The following is a 23,315-nucleotide window of genomic DNA, read 5'->3' on the forward strand; positions in this document are numbered from 1 at the left end:
GGGGTGGGGAAAGTTGTTTTTTTTCATTTATTTAATCATAAAAAGCTGTCCAATAACCTCCACAGGGTACAATTTTACAATATGTTGGGGGGGTTGTGCAATTACATGTCTATATATCTGTCTGTCTATCTATACAGCATTCAGCGATGTATAAAAATGCATTTGCAGCAAATCCGCAATCATTTTTATACCTGCGTTTTTATAACGTTTTTGACTGACTTCATTGATGTCAATGGGTGAAAAAAACGCTGCCACAATTTACATGCTGCAGTTTTGAATCTCCCCCAAATCTGCAAAGCACAAAAAAGTAACGTGTGCACAAGACTTCAGGATTCCCTTAAGGTTTTGTGACAAATCCACACTTCAAAAACACAACGTGTGCACACAGCCTTATGGTGGTAAACTAGGTTATCTGAGAATATTTCTTTTGCAAGCAAACTTCCTCAAATCACTTAAATGGAAACTGACAGCAGGCTTTTGTTATGTAACTGAGGACAGGTAGAGGCTGAGACACTGATTTCAGCAATGTGTCACTTATTAGGGTGTATGCTGTTGTTTCAACACAAAGAGTGTTTTATCAGCAGGAGATTATCACTGTCCAGACTAGTGCTCAAGCGCATCCTGGTTCAGCTCTGACCCCAGTAGTGAATAGCAGCTTACTGTCAATATGGAGACATAGCGAAACTGTTGGCACCCTGGAACTTGTTCTAGAAAATGAAATATTCCTCCCAGAAAATTATTGAAATGAAATGTTTCGTTATACAAGTTTATTTCCTTTGTGTGTATTGGAACACAAAAAAAAAACAGAGGGAAAAAAGGCATACTGGACACAATTTCACACTAAACCACAAAAATGGGCCAGAGAAATTTTTTTTTCAAGCATATGATGTTCGCTAAACTCACCTGTGGCAAGTAACAGGTGTGGGCAACATGAAAGTGACACCTGAAACCAGATAAACAGGGGAGAAGTTGACTCAATATTTGAACTGTGTGTGCCACACTAGGCATAGAGAACAGAAAGAGGAGAAGAGAACTGTCTGAGGACTTAAGAACCAAAATTGTTTAAAAATATCAACAATCTCAAGGTTACAAGTCCATCTCCAGAGATCTTGTTGTTCCTTTGTCCACGGTGCACAACATAAATCAAGAAGTTTACAACTAGTGATGAGTGAGCGTGCTCATGTCCTAACTGAGCATTTTTGGCGTGCTCTAAAAAAAAAAAAAAAAACTCGAGCCGCCGTAGCGGCATGTCTCGTGGCTGTTTGACAGCCAAAATCCATGCAGGGATTGCCTGTTTGTTAGGCAATGCCTGCATGTGCTGCGGCTGTTGAACAGCCACAAGAAGCATTTTTTTAGCTTGCCGAAAATACTCGATTAGGACACGAGCACACTCAGATAACACCTTATCAAAGCACAATCACTCATAACTATTTAGAATCCATGGCAGTATAGCTAATCTCCCTGGACGTGGACAGCAGAGAAAAATTGAAGAAAGGCTGCAACGCAGGATAGTCCGGACAGTGGAAAAGCAGCCCCAATCATGTTCCACAGGAATTACAGCTGTCCTGCAAGCTCAGGGTGCATCAGTGTCAGCGCAAACTATCCATAAATATTTGAATGAAATGAAGCACTATGGCAGGAGACCCAGGAGGACCTCACTGCTGACATAAAAAAAGGACTGCAGTTTGCCAAAATGTACATAAGTAAGCCAAAATCCTTCTGTGAAACCTGTCTCTGGACAGATGAGACTAAGATAAAGCTTTTTGGTAAAGCACATCACTAATGTTTACTGAAAACGGAATGAGGCCGTCAAAAAAAAAGAACACAGTACCTAAAGTCAAATATGGTGGAGGTTCAAAAGATGTTTTGGGGTTGTTTTGCTGCCTCTCGCACTGGGTGCCTTGACTATGTTCAAGGCATCATGAAATCTGAAGATTACCAAAGTATTTTGGGTCACAATATAGTGCCCAGTGTCAGAAAGCTGGGTTTGCATCCTATGACATGGGTCTTCCAGCAGGTCAATGACAAGAAACCCCCAGAACTGGATGAAAACAAAGCGCTGGAGAGTCCTGAAGTGACAACAATGAGTTCAGAACTAAATCCATTGAACACCTGTGGAGAGATCTTAAAATTGCTGTTGGGAGAAGGCGCCTTCACATATGAGAGACCTGGAGCAGTTCGCAAAAGAAGAGTGGTGCAAAATTCCAGGTGAGAGGTGTAAGAAGCTTGTTGATGATTATAGGAAGTGATTGATTGTAGTTATTTATTCCAAAGGGGGTGACAAAATATTAGGTTGAGGGTGACAACAATTTTGTCCAGCCCATTTTAGGGGTTTTTATGTGAAATTATTTCCAATTTGCCTGTTTTTCTCTGTGTTTTTGTGTTGCTGCAATACACACAAAAGGAAATAAACATGCATAACTGTATATGCAATTGCATTAGGTTTCCAGGAGAAATACTTCAGTTTCTGTAACAATTTCAAGGGTGCCAACACTTTCGGCCATGACTGTACAATGTGCATAGAGAGCCTGGTGTGGGCGAGGGAGGCTTTCTTCATGCTGCATATAAAAACTCTGATTGCATCACAACTGCTGCACTGAATAAACTATTTGATACATCGTTGGTATCAGGGTCTCTGCCCCTACTTTATGCTGCTCTCAGATGGGGTAGCAAAAACCTGGCGACAGATTCCCTTTAAAGGGTTATTCCCATCTGTACTCACAATGTACTCCGTTATCTCCGGCAGTCCTATAAGCAATTAATGAAGAAGCTGCTGAGAGCTCTGAGCTGAGGGTGCAGAAGGGGAAAGGACGCTTGCAATATTTCTATTTTTTATGTATTTTATTTTAATTATGTGGTCAAAAAAATTAAGAAAAAAATACATGTAAAAATTAAAAAAAATATATATTTATCTGAATATTTTTTGTAAAAAATTGGAGAGGATACTTTCTGCTGAAATTTGTGTCAACTTTTTAAGAAAAGGAATGTGAAAAATATAGTGTAAGGCTATGTGCCCAAGTAGCGTTTTTTTTAAACGCTCAGGAAACGGGTTCTCCTTCCCAGAAAACGCACGTTTTTTTTCCGCGAGTTTTTTCCGCGATTTTTTCAGCGTGTCTTTTGGACTATAGGAAATAGCCAAAAACGCGGACCTAAGCGGAAATTAATGAACATGCTGCGTTTTTCACCGCTGAGCGTTTCCTTAGCGGTAAAAAACACATCCATTGGCACTAAAACGCCAAAATGCATTTAAATGAATGGGATGCTTCTTTTAAGCGGTTTTGATGCGGTTTGACCCCGAAAAACGCATCAAAAACGCTTAAAAAACCGCTACGTGGGCACACAGCCTAAAGGCGCCATTAGTACCATGATTCATAATTTTGGAAAAAAATATATAAATATAGCAATAGATGCTCTCTAACGATCTTATCAGACTGAAATCAAACTATGGTGGGCAGGATTAGTGAAACATTTACAAAGAACAGATTTAGCACACCAAACAGTTTATTGGTTTAACTTACCCTTACATTCCATTTTTAGGGAAAACTTAGATGTACCATGATTTCCTACTAAAAAAAAAAAAAAAAAATAAACACTTTACAATCATTGTATTTCTAGCTGGCGCTCCAACACTTGGGCTTTGCTACTTTTAAGAACGCAAACTATCGAAATAAATATTTTCCTTAGGAAGGAACGTATTTGTTCCGAGAGCTTCCTGTTATTCTAGGGAGGAAATATTCTCATGGAGACGTGGGTCATTACTGTGCCAGATATTTCATACCTAATGTTACGCAGAATTTTACAAAGTTCAAATTCTTTCCACTTTCAATAATTCTTTAAAAAGGGGTGTTCTCAAGTTTAAAAGTTCATTCTTAAAGGGAACCTGTCACCCCCCCCAGGCGTTTTTAAGTAAAAGAGCCACCTTGTGCAGCACTAATGCTGCATTCTGTCAAGGTGTCTCTGTTACTTAGCTTCCGTTCCACCGCAGAAATAATCGTTTATAAAATTGTCCAAAAATACCTGAAATTTGACAGGGGGCAGGTCTTTCCCCCTCTGACAGACGCCTCGCATCCATCAGTCATTTCGTATTTAGCGCCACCTCCTCAGTTTTCTTTTGAAATGCTGGCGCCTGCGCTGTACTGTAGTTTAGTGGGCATGCGCAGTTAGCGCTGCTCGACGTGCCCGTGCTCTCAGATCACATCCTGGCCTTCATATCACGCGGGCCTGAGATCCCGCCCCGCAGTCGCTTATGATTTATTCACACTGCGGGGCTAGGAATCTCGGGCATGAGAGCCACAGATAACCACTGCGCATGTCCAAGACTCCCAGCCCCGCAGTCTGCAGGGCGGGACCTGTGGTCGCGCGATATGAAGGCCAGGATGTGATCTGAGACCACGGGCACGTCGGGCAGCGCTAACTGCGCATGCCCACGAACTATAGTACAGCGCAGGCGCCAGCATTTTAAAAGAAAACTGAGGAGGCGGCGCCAAATACGAAATGACTGATGGATGCAAGGCATCTGTCAGAGGGAGAAAGACCTGCCCCCCTGTCAAATTTCAGGTATTTTTGAACAATTTTATAAACGACAATTTCTGCGGTGGAACGGAAGCTAAGTAACAGAGCCTTGACAGAATGCAGCATTAGTGCTGCACAAGGTGGCTCTTTTACTTAAAAACGCCTGGGGGGGTGACAGGTTCCCTTTAAAAGGGGTGTTCGGAAGTCAAAACGTTATCCCCTATCCAAGTGATAGGGGATAACTTTCCAACCGATGGAGGTCCATCCGCTTTGGCCCCCACCGATCCTGAGAATTTGGGAACTGAAGAGCTCTGTATGGAGCAGAGGTCGGTCAAGCACACTGCTGCTACATCTTGGCAGTCTCTGGCGACCACATTATGAATAAATGGAGCAGTAGTGCACTTGACCGACCTCTGCTCCATTTGGCAAGGGCTCTTCATAGTCCAGATTCTTGGGATCAGTGTGGGCCATGGCGGTTGAACCTCCAGCAATTGAAGTTATGTCCTATCCTTTGGATAGGACAGTGTTCCCCAACTTCAGTCCTCCAGACCCACCAATGGATCATGTTTTCAGTGTCACGACTCTGTTGTCAGGTGTCCAGGGACTCCTATTTTGTTTCTAATGCTAGGAGCCGCCTAGCTCGCCCTGTTCCCCGAATTACTTCTGATGGTGAAGAAGCCAGGGCAATGTATCTTGCCTTAGCTCCTGAATCCACCATCAGTCTGTACTCTTCCCCCTCCCAGGAAAGAGGGGAGTAGCAGTGTACCATAATACACCAACCAGACTAACAAGGTAATATGAACAGGGATAAAGGAAATTACCAATCATACAGATACAGTCACACAAACAATGGAGGTAAACACTGGGGAGTGGAGGATGGGGAAAAACCAGAGTAGGAGAAGAAGGGGATTAGCACACACCCAAAACAAAGCAACAGTCACAGATAAATCCACCAAACACCTTCTCAAACAACAACCAGAAACCACCATCTCCTAACCATGCAGCATAAGCTAACTCTGGCAATGAGTGCTAGTCAGGGCCCAGATTATATAGGAGATGAGAGTGGCTAATAGTGAACAGCTGAGAGCCTTAATGCAGGAAAGCTTCCAAACGCTCTCAACTGGGCAGATTAACCTCTGCACTGCTAAAAGAAGCCTGCATTGTTTAATATGAATGTGCTGTGCCTCTAAACAGTGCAGACGTAGGAGAAATCAGACATGGTGGTCTTCTGGTTCCTCCCTGTTGCAGTAAACGCATGACATTCAGGATTCCCAAAGCATTGTCCACATATTTCCATCATCTGTGCAATACTAAGAAAATCTTTAAAACATGATCTGTTGGTGGCTCTTGAGGACTGGAGTTGAGGAACACTGGGATAGGAGATAACTTTGGAACACCCCTTTAAGAATGAACTTTTGAACATTAATTAATAGTATATTATGTACCGGTTACACATTACCCTGTATATATCATGTTCTGAATATAATATCTTTTGATAAATAGTACATTTTTATTTTTTGCACATTTTTTTTATCATCATCTCTGTAAACTACCGGATATCATTTCATCTTGTACACGTGAATTTATTTAGTCTTGCATCTTCAAATCTGCTATAAAATAGGTACTAATACTGAATAACTGAATACACAATTCTGGCAAAAATCAGAATCGTGCTGAACAAAAATGGCAAATTAATCAAATTAATTCAAATAATAGAGCAGCAATAACTGGTGCTATAAAATGTATATTTTTCATACCATATAGTGAACACAATATAAAGTTATCGCTCTCAGAATATGGCGCAAAAAAAAAAAAAACCTACCAGGATATTAATTTTGTATTGGATTATCAAAAGACCACCACAATTCGTGTACGGCCAGACAGTGTGGCTTAAACATAACCCAAATGATGGCCAATTGGTGCACGATTTTGAAATTTTGGAGCCAATAGCCCACCCTGGGTGGCTGTGGCGTCACTGTCCCCGCCTCCTGCCGAATTGAGCAGGAAGAGGAAGTCAGAGATCAGCTGCAGCCCGGACTTCCTCTTCATGTTAGATATGTACGAAGGCGGAGACAGTGACGCCAGCGCTGATTGGTCGCCGGCGTCACGTCACAACAACAGCCCCGAGAAGAGCAAGCGCCGACACCACTGGAACGGCGCCAGCACGGGAGGGGAGTATGGGCTTTATTAGGTTGTCGGGGCCCAACGTTTTCATCAAGAAGGGGTTGCCCTAGTAGTGGACAACCCCTTTACAGGCAGATGTAGTTGACTCTCCTCATCCAAGAAAATCGGATTGATCATCCTACAGTGCTGTGCAAATTATTTGGGACAAAGGATTTTTTTTTTTTTTTAAGTAAAATCATAACTTGGACTTGTATACCTTTTATTCCACTTAGCAACTCTCTAACTACCATCTTATTACTGGTCTTCGCCTTTGCTCTATCCATGATGCATAACCTGATAATAAAATGTCATTTTTGACTTTGATCCTCGTGTGTAGCCTTTTTCAGATTTTATGGGGTGATTCACACTAATATCTGGTGAATTCGCCTATTCTCAAAAGCTCATTTATATTAGCATCTATTTTTTTTCTCATGATTAAGGTTTTTTGTTTTACAAGCTATTCTACGCTCATTTGGTAATTTATCATTATAGGCGTTGTTCACACTGTCTGACCTTTTGTTGATTTATTTTTTCGGGAGACAATATTCTCACTACTGTGCACACCACCGCTTCATTATCTCCTGTGTGCGTTTGACTGTGTGGAGTGTCGGCGTGTGCGTTTGTTGTTACATTTTATCGCATCTTAGTAACGGGGATTTGTTTCAATTCTCATGACTATATGACCCAGTATGCCGATCTACTACTATGACCAGCGTCTTTCCTGATCACCATGACGATTAAGTCTCTCTTGCCGTAAGCGCAGCATGGTCTGTTTATGATGGGCACTTGTAATGACCACAGGTGCATTTACCCGGAAATAACCACGCCTGGTTGTTCATATATCTGATCCTATTGCAAGGGTGCGCTATTTAGCCTTCATTTTCTAAAATTTGATCAGGTTCTAGGACCACTGTGGCAATTACCTTCTCCACATTTGCACAATGTTTAGTGGTAACACATGTTTATTGTTTCATTATATTTGACCATCGCTAAACACCAGCGTCCTCTGGTTACTATGACCACCATGTTCTCAGCACATGTGCAACATGAGTCACTTTGTCTCTCCTGCTTCTACCTGGAAGGAGTGGGGAGTCACGGGTCATGCATCCGGCCCTGTCTGATGATGCGTCCTCGCGCCTCCATACAATGCGTCTGACTAGGTAAAGCCTCTCAGCTGCTATTTATTAAGTCTATTAGGATATGTATATATAAGACTTCCAGTGCATACACCCTTCAGCCCCTGACGAAGCCACCTTGCGGTGGCGACACGCGTCGGGCAGGGCACTCCACAAGCTCCCCCATATGTAAGAATGTTATCAGGACATTGCGGGCAGGATTTTTAGAGCATTTTGTGCCTCTATCGTTAGATGATGTAACACATGGGTCTTATTTACCTTGGCTTTATTTCAGCTTGTCCTCTTAGCTTCATTAGTGGTATTTATATTACATTGAATTGTGATTGTTCTGTACTACTGTCATAATTGTTAGTGATAGGGGATGTTGACATTGTTGTTTTTTTGACTCAATTACTACAATTTTTACATCAAATTTCACACTGCTCTCTTTAGGTTATTTGTACCACTTTCATATTACATTTAACTGCCTAGCCATTTTCTTAGGTATATGGGGGATGTCTTTTTGGCTTTATTAGGAGCCTAGTGTACAATTTGTCATGTGTTATGACTTTTAATTGTTTTTATGTTGGTGTTGTTTATGGTTGTCTAATGAAATTTACTATACTGTTTTGGTGATCCCTGCTTGTTTTTGGTCAGTAGCTTTTCTACTTCTATATAGTATCTGTCTTTTGCTGACTGCAGGAGGATCCCAACATTTCATTTGGTGGTGCCCTCCTTTGTTTCACTACTGTATAAAATTATAAGTTGGTTACCAGTCAGTGATTCAAACCAGTTTTAACTGCTTTGAGCAGGTGAGAGTGCCTGTTCAAAGCAGTTAAAACTGGTTTGAATCACTGACTGGTAACCAACTTATGATTTTACTTAAAAAAAAATGCTTAGTCCCAATTAATTTGCACAGCACTGTACTCACACTCTGATCAGAGTGGGATCCTATTTTCTTGGAGGTGAAGAGAAAATTGTTTTTCTTGGAACCATAGAGTTGAATGAGCACGTGACATCCGATTCTCAGAGGCAAATTGAGAATGATGCAATTTTTTCTTCTTCTGACCATGGCACCATAGAATAACATGGGCATGAGAGCCATCAGGCAAATCCACGGATAGCGCTCATCTGAGTTATACGGAAGTCTGCCCGAGTCCTAACATTGTAAAATTGTAATCCCAACATTCGCCCAACCACTCTGGCTCCGCTTACCAATGGCGTGCTGTTTGAAGAAGTATGGGTTGCAGTAGCAACCGGAGTACTATCAAATGACAGCAAGTCTATTTGCCATTGGTATCTGCCTATTAGGGCGCAGTCAAAACTAGATTGCACGGACCGGCCGGCGGCTCTCCCGACCTAAGCTTGACAGCCGCATGCATTTCTATGCAGCTTTCACACACTCGGGTGGGTTGAGCCGCCAGCCAGTCCGTACACTGTTCCGATTTATAAAGCAGTCTGACTGCGGCCTTAAAAATGGTAATAGCTATTGGAGAACCGTCTTGCAGTTCTTAAAAAGAAATCCATTATTTAATTAGAATTATGTACTGAAAACATTAGTTTGGCTGAATGCCTATGTCCCACGGCAAGCATTTATATAAGGCAGGGCTACAATAAACGTGGATTACTGTCTACTTCTTAGGATAGGAATTCAAATAAGAAGTAAATATTATTACCCACCCGACGTGGCTGTAATTTCCCCCATCTTTGCTTCTCCTGAAATACAGAAAAGCAGGTTTAAACATTAGAGCAAAACAGAAGAAATGATAAGAACATATCTGCCTTCATTACTTTGTCAAAATTAAAAATCGTTTTAGAATTGTAAAATACAAAGATGGCTGGATTCCACCATCCCTAAGCAAACATTCTTGGAGAACTGTCAGATAAACACACCTTGGTGGAGCAGAAGGGTGCGACATATCAGGGAGTAGTCTATCTTTCTGCACAAGGAGGGGAAATAAAACAAAATACAGGAACAGTGCAATTTCATGCCAGAGGTTGGAAACTTTTTTTTTTTTTTTTTTAACTTTGGCTCTTATCGTTAAAAATATATATACATTTAAAGGGAGTTTAACTTACGGTACTTTAAGGGTTCGCTCACACGAACATACAACTCGGACGAGTGCTACCCGTTATTTAATTGGATAGCATTTCGAAACCATTTTATTCTATGGGGCAGTGCAGATCTGCGATGGTGCGAGTGGTTACAGAATTTGGCTCGCACACACCTATTCAAGTCTATGGATGCGTGTAAAACATCGGACTGCACTCAGATGCCATCCGAGTGCATCCAATTTATGCGGACACAGACAATGGAGAAGATGGAGAAATTAAGTTCTCAGTCTTCTCACCTGTGCTATGATTCTCTCAGATGAGTGACTCCGTTCACAGTAAAATGACACTCGGCTCAAACTCTGATCAGTCATTACCATAATTGATCAGATTCTCTCGGAAGAGACAATAAATGCTAGTACGAGTTAGTGAGTTATGAGTTAGTGTGTATGGGCCCAGGAAGGGGACAGTTTTAGCAAGTTAAACTGGCCACATCATATAATAGCGGTTGCAAATAGTAATAAAACATTTTTATTGGTTTATTTCTTCTCTCTTGTGGAGATATTAGTTTGTAGAGTTTGGGTTATATTTACATTAAATCCAAGGGGGCGTTATCAGAGATTAATTTTTGGGGGGTGTTTCCTTTTTCCCCTGCATGTCATAGACCAATCTTGAGCAGGACGCATCACACAAAGGAAAAAAAGAACAAGCCCCAAGAAAATCTTAGAACAGGCTTTCTGCTGGGTAAGACATTAATAACAGGCAGCCCTTCTTTCAGCTACTGTGCAGGATAAAACCGAGTTGAGTGTGATTACAAACACTTCCGGCTTCCATCTCACTGCAGTCAGTGTGGGTGAGGGGTAGTAGAGCTGAACTGAGTTTGATTGCAAACACATTTGCAGCTCTCCTCTCACAGCCCTGCCAGCTTAGCTGCACCCCCTTTTTTACCCCCCAAACTGACTGTTTGATATGAAAACTGGAAGTGGAGGGTATGGGAAATGTTAAAATATTTCCAGTTTCACAAAATCGCGGCTTAAAACCTAACAAATTCACCACGTGAACACAGTTTGGATGTGAATTCCCACAAGTGATTGTTGTTGCTTCAGAATGCAGAATGTAGATGGCAACAAGACACAAATCACGGCCATAAAAGTGCTCAGTCTGCTGCTGTCATAGGTGGCTCTCGGTAGATAAAGAGTGGATATTTCTAACCAATGATCTCTCTATTCACTGCAATGTGTCTCCATTGCATGGCTGGCATTCACAGACCCGTGGTATGGTGGTGCTGCTGGTCCAAGCTGTGCACCCTCCAATGCTGCAGCCGAATCACAGAAGCAGAAGGGACGCTAAAGTCAGGCGGATTGTGCAACCTAGAGATCCAGCCAGCTTTTCATCAGCGCTTAGAAGAGATTGTAAACCACTCTGCAACCTCGGTATGAATAAGACATTGCATTATTGCAGCATTGTATCACTTACTCTGGGATCCAAGAAGTAACGATTCTCCTTGCGGAGACTGACATGCCAAGGTGAGCATACTCTTTAGCCTTGCAATGCTCCTCTGGGAAATAAGCAAATTGTCTCTTCAGAGAGGAAAAGGACTAGAACAATACTAAACTAGACTAGTTGGCACGAGAGTTCTAGTCCTCTTCCTCTCTGAAGAGACAATTTGCATGTTTTAGGCTAGTTTCACACTAGCGTATTTTACATGCAGCGCACGGCGCCGCTAAGCCCCGCCCCCTGCCTGCCCCATCCGGTCATCTCCTCCTATCATCGCACACGGCCGCATGCGATCTGCGCACCCTATCTTTAGCATAGGGTGCGCACACCGTGCGCTAGTAGGATTTTTGCGTGTGCTGCGCACTTTTGAAGGTGCGCCGAGCGCGCCAAAATGCAACATGCTGCGTTCGGCGCGCACCTTCAAAAGTGCGCAGCGCACGCACAAATCCTACTAGCGCACGGTGTGCGCACCCTATGCTAAAGATAGGGTGCGCCAATCGCATGCGGCCGTGTGCGATAGTAGGAGGAGATGACCGGGCGGGCAGAGGGCGGGGCTTAGCGGCGCCGTGCACTGCATGTAGAATACGCTAGTGTGAAACTAGCCTTACTCTGAAACAGTGCGGCATTTCTGAGAAAACCAGCCAAAAACCATGCATCTTGGATGACTAGTCAGAAGTCGTTCCCAAGTGGCTTTTCCTTACCCTGCTTCCCTATGGGTCTCATCCTATTTAAGTAGTTTGGGTAGTATGAACCTGCTTGTCTGTTTCCCTTTAATAAATATTTATTAAACTTTTCAGTTTAATAAATGAAGGTTAAAGGATTGTTCTAATTTTTCCTTTTCAGGAGTGCGCAGCTCCTTAACCAGCAAACTTTCTGGTTACTTGGGAGAATGGGAACTCCTTCTTGAGTGACAGTTTAGGCCAGCAGGATGGTCGCACTACTTGGATGGAGCGTCACACTCCCAATGATGATGCTGCCATATGAGGCAGTATCACAAACGAGTGGTGCTAAGGAGAGGTGCGATTAGAAGCTAACAATTCACTCCAGAAAAAGCCGTTGGCTTCAGTGCAGTGCTTACAAGCTGACTAAGAAATAGCTTACAATCGTCTCACTAGGAAATAGCTTGTAAGTACTTTGCGTCTTCTAGACTGTAGAAATAGCAACAAAAGAAATTGTTTATATGCATAGGAAAAAAAAAATAAAAGAGGGTTTTCTCAACCTTATAAACAGATAAGATTGCAAACTTCTTGGAGAAAACAAGCAAATTTGCAAAAGCAAAAACAAACAAAATCATCTCCGCTCTCAAGTATGGAGAGAATTTTAATTATATTGCTAACTCCTCTATGATTGGGTTAGCAGCCACCTCTGAGAATACCTGGACTCCTAGGTAAGGAGAGCAGCACCCACAAGCTTTTTGCCAAAGAGCTTGCAAGTGCTTCTCTTAAAGGGAATCTGTCACCTCATTTTGGCACTCTATGTAAATAATTTGTGTCCAGTCCGATGGGCAGTGTTTTTGGTCCTTTCCTCCACCCCTCCTTGGCCTCTGTTCGCAATATTTCAGGGACTTTCCGTAGTTGTCCTCCATATTCCGCACGTGCGCACTGCGATCTTGACTCGCTTGTGCGCAGTATGCTTTGCCCAACTGCGGGCAAAGCCGAAGAGCATTAGTGCGCATGCGCCGGTGACCTATATCACGGAACACAGCAAAATAGTTCCGGGACATGCGCACTAATGCTTTTCGGCTTTGCCCGCAGTTGGGCAAAGCATATTGCGCATGCGCGAGTCAAGATTGCAATGCGCACGCGCGTAATATGTAGGACAACTACGGAAATTCCCTGAAATATTGCGGACAGTGGCCAAAGAGGGATGGAAGGAAGGACCCAAAACACCGCCCATTGGACTGGACCCAAAACATTTACATTGAGCGCCAAAATGAAGTGACGGATTCCCTTTAAGCTGGCCAGATTAATGGCTCCTGCTAACTTCAGGGACACTACACTCCTCTGAAGCAACACGGACTCTCCTTGCAGCAAAGGAAAGTCCACAGATAAGTGGTTGATCATGTCACTGTTCTGAACTGTCAATCAGGAATTAATCACCCAGAAGCAAGCAAGAAACTGGGAGGAAGAAGCACAGTACGCTTCTTATTAAACCCTTAGGCCGGGATCACATTTGCGAGAAACTCGGGTGAGTCTCACATCTTAATAAATGGCACTGCCGCCAGCACTCAGGAGCGGAGCGTGCAGCTGCAAAGAAATACATGCACCCGCACGCTCTACTCCTGAGTGCTGGCAGCAGTGTCGCGTATTAAGATGCGAGACTCATCCAAGTTTCTCGCATGTGCAATCTCGGCCTTAAGCTGAGTCACAAGTTTTGTGACGCAACAGCGAGATCGCTGTGTGTGACACCTGTCAGCGACCGGCCCCCCTGCCGGGTATCGCTAATCGTTGTGGAAAGCCCTGGACATTTTTTTGATCGTTGGTCTCCCGCTGGCCAGTACGCATCACTGCGTGTAGCAGGCGGGACACCAGCGATCTGGAGCTTGTAACCAAGGTAAACAGCGGTAAACAGCAGGTTTCTAAGCGCCGCCTTGGTTACCAGCTCCCTGCCCAGCACGCTGGTATCTAAGGTACACAGCAACGCGCTCGTCGCCGCTGGTGCTGATTGCTGCTGAGATCTGCCTGTTTGACAGCTCACCAGTGATCATGTAGTGACACACCAGCGATCCTGACAAGGCCATATCGTTGTTGGGATCGCTGGTGAGTCGCTATGTGTGACAGGGCCCTTAGGCTAAAGTTCCCATAGTGAGTTTCTGGTGACTTTTTAAAGCCGTGTATTTTTTAAAAAAAATGCAAGCATCCTATTTTACTTAATGAGTGTAGACAGTAATGTAGCTACCGGGGGGGGGGGGGGGGGGGGGGCAGTGTCCCCGGGCCCCGCACTCTCAGGGGCCCGGAGCTACGCTACTGTAACTGTATCGGCGTGCGCAGCGCGCCGATACAGTTACATTCTGCGGCAGAGCAGGGAGAATCGATCTCCCTGCTCTGCCGCCCGGCCACTATGGGCCCCTGAGCAGGCGAGGGAGCCCGGTGCCAGCAGTGGGCCCCCCCAACTGTCATCGATCGCAGGTTCAGATGTATCCAGCCGATACAGCTGACCGCAGTGATGAGAGAAGGAGTGAGCGCTCCTTCTCCCATCATCCCCCTGTCCCTGACAGCGGGCGCGATGCCATCACTACCCGGCGCCCGCTGTTTGGAGATGAGCGGGAGTAGTGAGCAGCGCAGAAGCCGGGAGCAAGAGAAGTATTTGATTTATTTAGTTTTTTATGGGGTGTCACGGGGTCCTTCTCCGATGCCACACAATCAACAGAGCGAGGGAAGTGTGAACAATCCCAAGACCTTTATTACAGGCAAAATTAGAAGGTCCATAAACAATCCACCACACTGAGGATGCAATAGTCCAGAACAAGAATGCAGTCCAGGATAAAATGTGCAGGGAGACGAGATTCCAAAACTCTAGCACCAGTGGATAAAATGGGTCCTTCTCTCTGGGGTGCAGTCTTCACGAAGCTCTCCACACAGGAACTGACTTGTCCACCTCCTCTCCTCCCCATCCCCTTCCTTGTGTATAGCTCCTGTCCTTCCCAGCCCCCTCCTTATGTCCAGGGGTAGTCAGACAGGTTGAGGAGACAAAGGAGCCTTGGGGATTAAGGAACCACAGGGGGTCATCAAGAGACAGATACAGTCAGGCTATAGACATACAAGGCCACAAGAAAAAACACTATGAAAATCAGTGAAATAGAAATATACACAAAATGATATCCACATTGCATATCACACCATCACAACCTCTCCCCCCTCTAATAAGTGAGCACACCATGAAGTCTACACAGACCTCTGGCCTGCTCACTTTAGTCCACATTGCTCAGTCATTTATAGTTCCTTGTACAGTGGCAGGGGTAGGTCGGCCTGGGGAGCCTATGGTTCTTCTTGTCGAGACAGACCATCGGCGTTCTGGTGTTGGCTTCCCTGCTTGTATTGGATGGAGAAGCTGTAGGGTTGTAAGGACAAGCTCCACCGCAGCAATCTTTCATTGTACCGATACGGGGTTCAGCCATGTGAGGGGGTTGTGGTCTGTAACAATTGTAAAGTCTCTGCCATACAAGTATGGCTGCAATTTTTTTAGCACCCATACGATAGCAAGGCACTCCTTTTCAATAGTGGCATAGGCAACTTCCCGATCCAGTAGTTTCCGACTGGCAAAAGCAACAGGATGTTCTTCTCCGGCGGTGTTCACTTGGCTAAGTACTGCCCTAATCCGAAAGGTGGATGCATCCGTCTGCACGAGGAACCTGCGTTTATAATCAGGGGCAGCCAAGACAGGAGCAGTGACGAGGGCGGTCTTTAACGCTGAAAAGGCATCCTCGCATGCAGTCGTCCATGTCACATTCCTAGGCATGTTCTTGCGGGTCAGGTCGGTTAGGGGCTTGGCCAAGGTGCTGAAGTTAGAAACAAATTTGCGATAGTAACCAGCAGTTCCTAAAAATGTAAGTACCTGTTTTTTTGTCTGGGGTCTACACCAGTTGCTAATGGCTTCCACCTTGGCAGGCTCAGGCCTTAGGGTCCCACCCCCTACTCTATGCCCGAGGTACTGCACCTCAGCCATCCCTATTTGGCACTTATCAGGGCAAATGGTCAGTCCTGCAGTAAGGATACAGTCTAGCACTATGCCCAAGTGCTTAAGATGTTCCTCCCAGGTTGTGCTAAAAATGGCAATGTCGTCTAAGTAAGCACAGGCAAAGTCCTGACATTGCTGTAACAGTCAATCTACCAGTCTCTGGAAAGCAGCGGGGGCAGTTTTCATCCCAAAGGGCATTCCCAGGAACTCAAAAAGCCTAACTGGAGTAATGAAGGCCGAGCGCTCCCGAGCGTCCTCCATTAGGGGTATCTGCCAGTACCCCTTGCTCAAGTCTAACGTGGTCACAAATTGGGCACTGGCCAGACGATCCAATAGATCATCAATCCTGGCATGGGATAAGCATCAATCTTGGTGGCATCATTTAATCGTCTGTAATCAATGCAGAATTGTGTTATATCATCCTTCTTGGGGACCAAGACGACAGGAGAGGCCCAAGAACTGTGAGTTGGCGGAATAACTCCCAGTCGTTTCATCTCCTCCAGTTCATTCTTTATCATGCCTTGAACAGCCTCTGGAACCCGGTAGGCAGCCTGCTGGATGGGGCGTTGTCCGGGGGTTTCCACATGGTAGCTGGTGAGAGTAGTCTTCCACGGCTTTGAGGAGAAAGCAGCAGCCCTCGGCCTTAGTACGGTGACAATATCGTCCTTTTGTATATCCGATAAATGGGAGCCCAGGGGCACTTGTTCCAGTGATCCTCCCGCATGGACAACCTGGAGGAGCTCGGGGAGATACTCGTCGGCGGCGGTATCACTAGGGGGGTGGCAGACAGCTAAAAGAGGCAGAGATCGGTCGTGGTAGTCTTTCAGCATGTTAATGTGGACGGTTTTCTGTCGTCGACCACTAGAGTCCAGGGCAATAACATAGTGTCATTAATTTTCTTGACAACCTGATAAGGGCCTTCCCACACTGCTTGAAGCTTGTTGGCAGGGGAAGCAGTAATCATGAGCACTTCTTGTCCTTCCATAAATTCCCGGTTCCTGGCATTATGGTCATACCAGGTTTTTTGTCTGGACTGGGCCATTCGCTGATGTTCTTTAGCCAAGGTAGCTAGCTGGGCGAGACAGTCTCTGAGCTCTAGAACATAGGGAACGATGGGCATTCCGGTATCTGAGATGTCTCCCTCCAAATGTTCTTTCAGAAGAGTGAGAGGCCCACGGACCTTCCGGCTAAACAGTAGTTCGAAAGGAGAGAAGCCTGTGCACTCTTGGGGAACCTCCCGATAGGCGAAGAGATGTGGCAGGTACTTTTCAAAGTCTTTTTCAATGTCAACAAAAGCCCTCAGCATATTTTTTAGGGTTCCATTAAAGCATTCACATAGTCCGTTGGTCTGCGGGTGGTATGGGGTGGTGCGAATGGCTCAAACACCACAGGTATGCCATAGGGACTGGACCAGATCATTTCACTAGGAAACCCTACCCGAGTAAAGATGGGAACAAGGGCCTCGGCTACCTTTACTGCTGTAATACTGGACAGGGCCACAGCTTCAGGATACCTAGTGGCATAGTCCAGCACGGTCAGGATATATTTTTTCCCCGACCGGCTGGGGTGGGCCAGAGGACCTATGATGTCGACAGCTACACGTTGAAATGGTTCCTCAATTATGGGCAGGGATTGCAGGGGTACATTATGTCGAGCTCCTGGATGCCGCATTCGCTGGCACACATCGCAGGTGCGGCAATAATGGGATACCGACTGCGAGACGCCTGGCCAGTAAAAACTTTGAGTGAGCCTCTTTTCAGTCCTTTTTCTCCCTTGATGCCCAACCAATGGGATGTCATGGGCCAGTTGGAGTAGCTGTGCCCTGTACTTCTGAGGGACAATGAGTTGCCTGGTCGTTGCGTCAGGGTTACCCTGGTCACTGCCCTTTGTTACACGATAATACAGTCCGTTTTCTCGAGTGAAGGCATCCCCATTATCTCCCATGTGCCCAGTTTCTGCCTTTCGCCTAAGGGCTGCTAAGGTAGTGTCATCCTCTATTTCTCTCCTAAACTCCTCTCTGTCCCAAGACTCTCCCAATGTAGTAGCAGCGAACGTATTGCTTACCGACTCTGATGCGGTTCGTGGTGGTTGCTCCTCGGTGAGGTCCGGATGACGTAGTGCTTGATGGGCCTGTAGTCGGGTGACTGCTCCCACAAATTGGCACTATAACTCCCCAATGTCGTTACCAAGGAGGATATCTGCAGGAAGTCCTCCCATAACTCCAATCCAACACAGTTTTTCTCCACAACCATAATCCAAACGCACAGAAGCTCGCTGTATATATTTGCGGGCACCCCCCCTGCCAGGACAATGGGAATTCCCGTACCCTGGTAAATTGCCTCGGGTCGAACCACACGGGGGTCAGTGATAGTCAAGAATACCCCGGTGTCTCTAAATCCTGACACTTTGTATCCATCAATTAAGACATCCTGCAGGTGGTGTTGCCATTGCTCTGAGTAGCTAAAGAAAAGAGGCCGGAGTCCGTACACTCCAGGAGGAGTATCTATGGTGCTGTGGTCGGTGGTCCACTCTGGTGGGGATAGTGGTAGCTCTTCCTCAGGCGGGGTGGAGTGCACAAGATGCACTGGACAAGGTGGGGCTGCGTGGGGCTCCCTCCGAATCCTGGAGGGACAGCCAGACTGCAAATGTCCAGGTTGCCCACACCCATAACACCTCCTCTCTGTGATACCCCCAGTTCGTGGTCGGAACTGTTGGGGCCTAGGATTGTGAGGCGTGATTGTGATCGGCTTGAGACTAGGTGGAAGGGCAGATATAATTGGAGGGGGACGGGGTGCGGGAGCAGGCCGTGCTTCATTGCCCAGAAGCCTCCTCCATTGCAGCCGGATAGTAAGGGCTTCATCGGCCAGGGCTGCAGCTCTCTCCACGGTACACGGCGTGTGCTCCCGGACCCATTCCCATACCTCTGCAGGGCACTTGGCAAGAAATTGTTCTATAAGGAACACCTGTATAACATCTTCCACAGTAAAGGCGTTTTCTACTTCCAGCCATCTCCGACATGCCTGGGACATGTTATCTGTATACATCCTAAACGATCCCCCCGTGGTGCATGGGAGGTCTCGGAACGTGGCCCTATATGAGTCTGGGGTGATAGCATGGTAATCCAGGATAGTCCGCTTTAGAATGTTATAATTCCGATTCCGCGGTGCGTCAATGGTTCGGTAAGCCTCCGCCATGCTTCCGTTCAGGAGCCCCACTAACAAACGCATCCAGCTAGAATGGGGCACCTCCATCACAGCACACTGCTGCTCAAAGTCCTTGAAGAACCCCTCTACATCTCCGAAGCCTCATCAAATGGCTTAAACTCTGTCCGGGTGATCCGTACAGGCTCCCGGATCATTGGGGTTACACTCCACATTGCGTTACTCCCTCTTTCAAGCTCCATTGCTTCCTGTCTCTGCTGTGCCCGGCGGGCAGCCTCCTCCTTGTACTCCTGAGAGACGCTGGGGCCCAGAACCGCCATCTCTTCTTCATACCACACCAACCACTGGCTTTTCTGGATGGGGATCCCTGTCTCCAGTGCTCGTCCTTCAGACATCTGGGAGGAGGTGGCCGGGCTAGCGCCCACCAGTAGATCGATTAAGGCCTCTTTAGTCAGTCCATGGTAGTTCAGGCCCAGGTCTCTGGCTCTCTCCTGTAAACTGGATACAGTCCAATTTCTGCACTCACTCTGTGGTTGGCTCTCCATTGGGTTACGCTCTGTTGATTCCACTGCTGCCACCAGTTGTCACGGGGTCCTTCTCCAATGCCACACAATCAACAGAGCGAGGGAAGTGTGAACAATCCCAAGACCTTTATTACAGGCAAAATTAGAAGGTCCATAAACAATCCACAACACTGAGGATGCAATAGTCCAGAACAAGAATGCAGTCCAGCAACAGGATAAAATGTCCAGGGAGACGAGATTCCAAAACTCTAGCACCAGAGGATAAAATGGGTCCTTCTCTCTGGGGTGCAGTCTTCACGAAGTTCTCCACACAGGAACTGACTTGTCCACCTCCTCTCCTCCCCATCCCCTTCCTTGTGTACAGCTCCTGTCCTCCCCACCCCCCTCCTTATGTCCAGGGGTAGTCAGACAGGTTGAGGAGACAAAGGAGCCTTGGGGATTAAGAAACTGCAGGGGGTCATCAAGAGACAGATACAGTCAGGATATAGACATACAAGGCCACAAGAAAAACACTATGAAAATCAGTGAAACAGAAATATACACAAAATGATATCCACATTGCATATAACACCATCACATGGGGGTGCATTATACTACAGTCTGCCTATAGGGGATGGGGGGTGTTGCCTTATACTACAGTCTACCTATAGGGGATGGGGGGCTGCCTTATACTACAGTCTGCCTATAGGGGATGGGGATGCTGCCTTATACTACAGTCTGCATATAGGAGATGGGGGGTGCTGCCTTATACTAGTCTGCCTATAGGGGGGGGTGCTGCCTTATATTACAGTCTGCCTATAGGGGATGGGGGGGCTGCCTTATACTACAGTCTGCCTATAGGGGGGGTGCTGACTTATATTACAGTCTGCTTATGGGGGGGCTGCAATATACTATTGAGTCTGCCTATGGGGGGGTGCATTATACTGTAGAGTCTGCCTATGGGAGCTGCATTATACTATATTGAGGACTATCTGGTGTATTATATATGGGGCTATCTACGGGGCCATCATACAGTGTGGAGATTACAGTGAGGAGTCCATCATACAGTGTTGGAACCATCATTGGGGGGATACTAAGGGGTCAGTATGTACTGTATACATTGAGGGGGCATTATACTGTGTATAGGGGAGATGTACGGGGGGGACTCAGAACATTATTACATGTAAAGTCGGCACTTATTGTTATAGGGGGAACTCGGGTGTGACTGTCAAACAGGGCACACAGAGGGCATTATTACATTCTAGGGGAAAAAATGTGGGCACTGTTTTCTAGGGTACTTGCACACGGCATTACTATATTATAGAGAGATGCTTTAGAATTTAGAGGGCACACAGAACCACACAGCAGGTGCAGTAATAGGTACAAATACAGCAGCAGCGGATCAGTATTGGGGCATCAGGTGCAGTAATAGGGACACATACAGCAGCAGCGGATCAGTATTGGGGCATCAGGTGAAGTAATAGGGACACATACAGCAGCGGCTCAGTATTGGGGCATCAGGTGCAGTGCAGTAATAGGGGCACATACAGCAGCAGCGGCTCAGCATTGGGGCATCAGGTGCAGTAATAGGGACATATACAGCAGCAGCTCAGCATTGGGGTATCAGGTGCAGTAATAGGGACACATATGGCAGCAGCGGCTCAGCATTGGGGTATCAGGTGCAGTAATAGGGACACATACGGCAGAAGCGGCTCAGCATTGGGGTATCAGGTGCAGTAATAGGGACACATACGGCAGCAGCGGCTCAGCATTGGGGCATCAGGTGCAGTAATAGGGACACATACGGCAGCAGCGGCTCAACATTGGGGTATCAGGTGCAGTAATAGGGACACATACAGCAGCAGCGGCTCAGCATTGGGGTATCAGGTGCAGTAATAGGGACATATACGGCTTCAGCGGCTCAGCATTGGGGCATCAGGTGCAGTAATAAGGACACATACGGCAGCAGCGGCTCAGCATTGGGGCATCAGGTGCAGTAATAGGGACACATACGGCAGCAGCGGCTCAGCTTTGGGGTATCAGGTGCAGTAATAGGGACACATACAACAGCAGCAGGTCAGCATTGTGTTATCAGGTGCAGTAATAGGGACACATAGGACAGCAGCGGCTCAGCATTGGGGCATCAGGTGCAGTAATAGGGACACATACCCCAATGCTGAGCCGCTGCTGCTGCTGTATGTGTCCCTATTACTGCACCTGATGCCCCAATGCTGAGCCGCTGCTGCTGCTGTATGAGGTGCAGTAATAGGGACACATACAGCAGCAGCAGCGGCTCAGCATTGGGGTATCAGGTGCAGTAATAGGGACACATACGGCAGCAGCGGCTCAGCATTGGAGTATCAGATGCAGTAATAGGGACACATACGGCAGCAGCGGCTCAGCATTGGAGTATCAGGTGCAGTAATAGGGACACATACGGCAGCAGCGGCTCAGCATTGGGGTATCGGGTGCAGTAATAGGGACACATACGGCAGCAGCGGCTCAGCATTGGGGTATCGGGTGCAGTAATAGGGACACATACGGCAGCAGCTCAGCATTGGGGTATCAGGTGCAGTAATAGGGACACATACGGCAGCAGCGGCTCAGCATTGGGGTATCAGTTGCAGTAATAGGGACACATGGCAGCAGCGGCTCAGCATTTGGGGTATCAGGTGTAGTAATAGGGACACATATGGCAGCAGCGGCTCAGCATTGGGGTATCAGGTGCAGTAATAGGGACACATACGGCAGCAGCGGCTCAGCATTGGGGTATCAGGTGCAGTAATAGGGACACATGGCAGCAGCGGCTCAGCATTTGGGGTATCAGGTGTAGTAATAGGGACACATATGGCAGCAGCGGCTCAGCATTGGGGTATCAGGTGCAGTAATAGGGGCACATACGGCAGCAGCGGCTTAGCACTGGGATATCAGGTGCAGTAATAGGGACACATACGGCAGCAGCGGCTCAGCATTGGGGTATCAGGTGCAGTAATAGGGGCACATACGGCAGCAGCGGCTCAGCATTGGGGTATCAGGTGCAGTAATAGGGACACATATGACAGCAGCGGCTCAGCATTGGGGTATCAGGTGCAGTAATAGGGACACATACGGCAGCAGTGGCTCAGCATTGGGGTATCAGCAGGATGAGGGGTTTGTGCAGGTTGGGGATAGATGGTGATGGGGCTGGAATATGAGAAGTGAAATGTGTCTTTGTTGTATTCTCTGTAGCCGAGTCCTGGTAGAAGGAATTGTCAGTCGGTCTGGGCCAGATGGAAAAGACGTGAAAAGTGAACGATTCCATCAGAAAGATCGTCAGCGGTAAGACACTATCTATAACTGTGCAGTAATCTATAATATGTTTTGTAGGACTGGTATTTTCCACTGACCATATGGTGGTAACATCAATATTGGTCTTTATATAGAGATTATTTTCAGTAACAGCGCAGTCATCTGCTGAGCTTCTCCTCCACTATTAGGGTGTGTCACCCAGTTGTAATCAAGGTTACTTGGTCAGGGGGCCACTCAGAAGTTTCGCCCCCCCTGAACCAAAACCCTAGCTACGCCTCTGGGTGTAGAAAATCTGCAATATCAATACCTCGCCAAAAGTTCATTGTAGTAACGTAGCCTTAAAGGGA

At 46.4% G+C, this 23,315-nt stretch overlaps 1 protein-coding gene across 1 annotated transcript in view; it reads right to left on the bottom strand.

Annotated features, from left to right (window-relative positions):
• The window catches only part of LOC141058430 (transmembrane protein 272-like), a 45,017-nt gene that overhangs the window by 12,887 nt on the left and 8,815 nt on the right, over positions 1-23,315 (bottom strand). Inside the window, exons 2-3 of the mRNA XM_073554682.1 lie at positions 9,471-9,506; positions 3,519-3,566 (exon numbers count right to left, since the gene is read on the bottom strand). Of these exons, the coding sequence (XP_073410783.1) occupies positions 3,519-3,566; positions 9,471-9,495 (73 nt within the window). The 5' untranslated portion in view covers positions 9,496-9,506. The remainder of the gene's footprint in view (positions 1-3,518; positions 3,567-9,470; positions 9,507-23,315) is intronic.

The sequence above is a fragment of the Dendrobates tinctorius genome, unplaced genomic scaffold (assembly GCF_039654945.1).
Source record: "Dendrobates tinctorius isolate UK_male_01 unplaced genomic scaffold, ASM3965494v1 ptg000211l, whole genome shotgun sequence".
NCBI classification, from domain to species: Eukaryota; Metazoa; Chordata; class Amphibia; order Anura; family Dendrobatidae; genus Dendrobates; species Dendrobates tinctorius.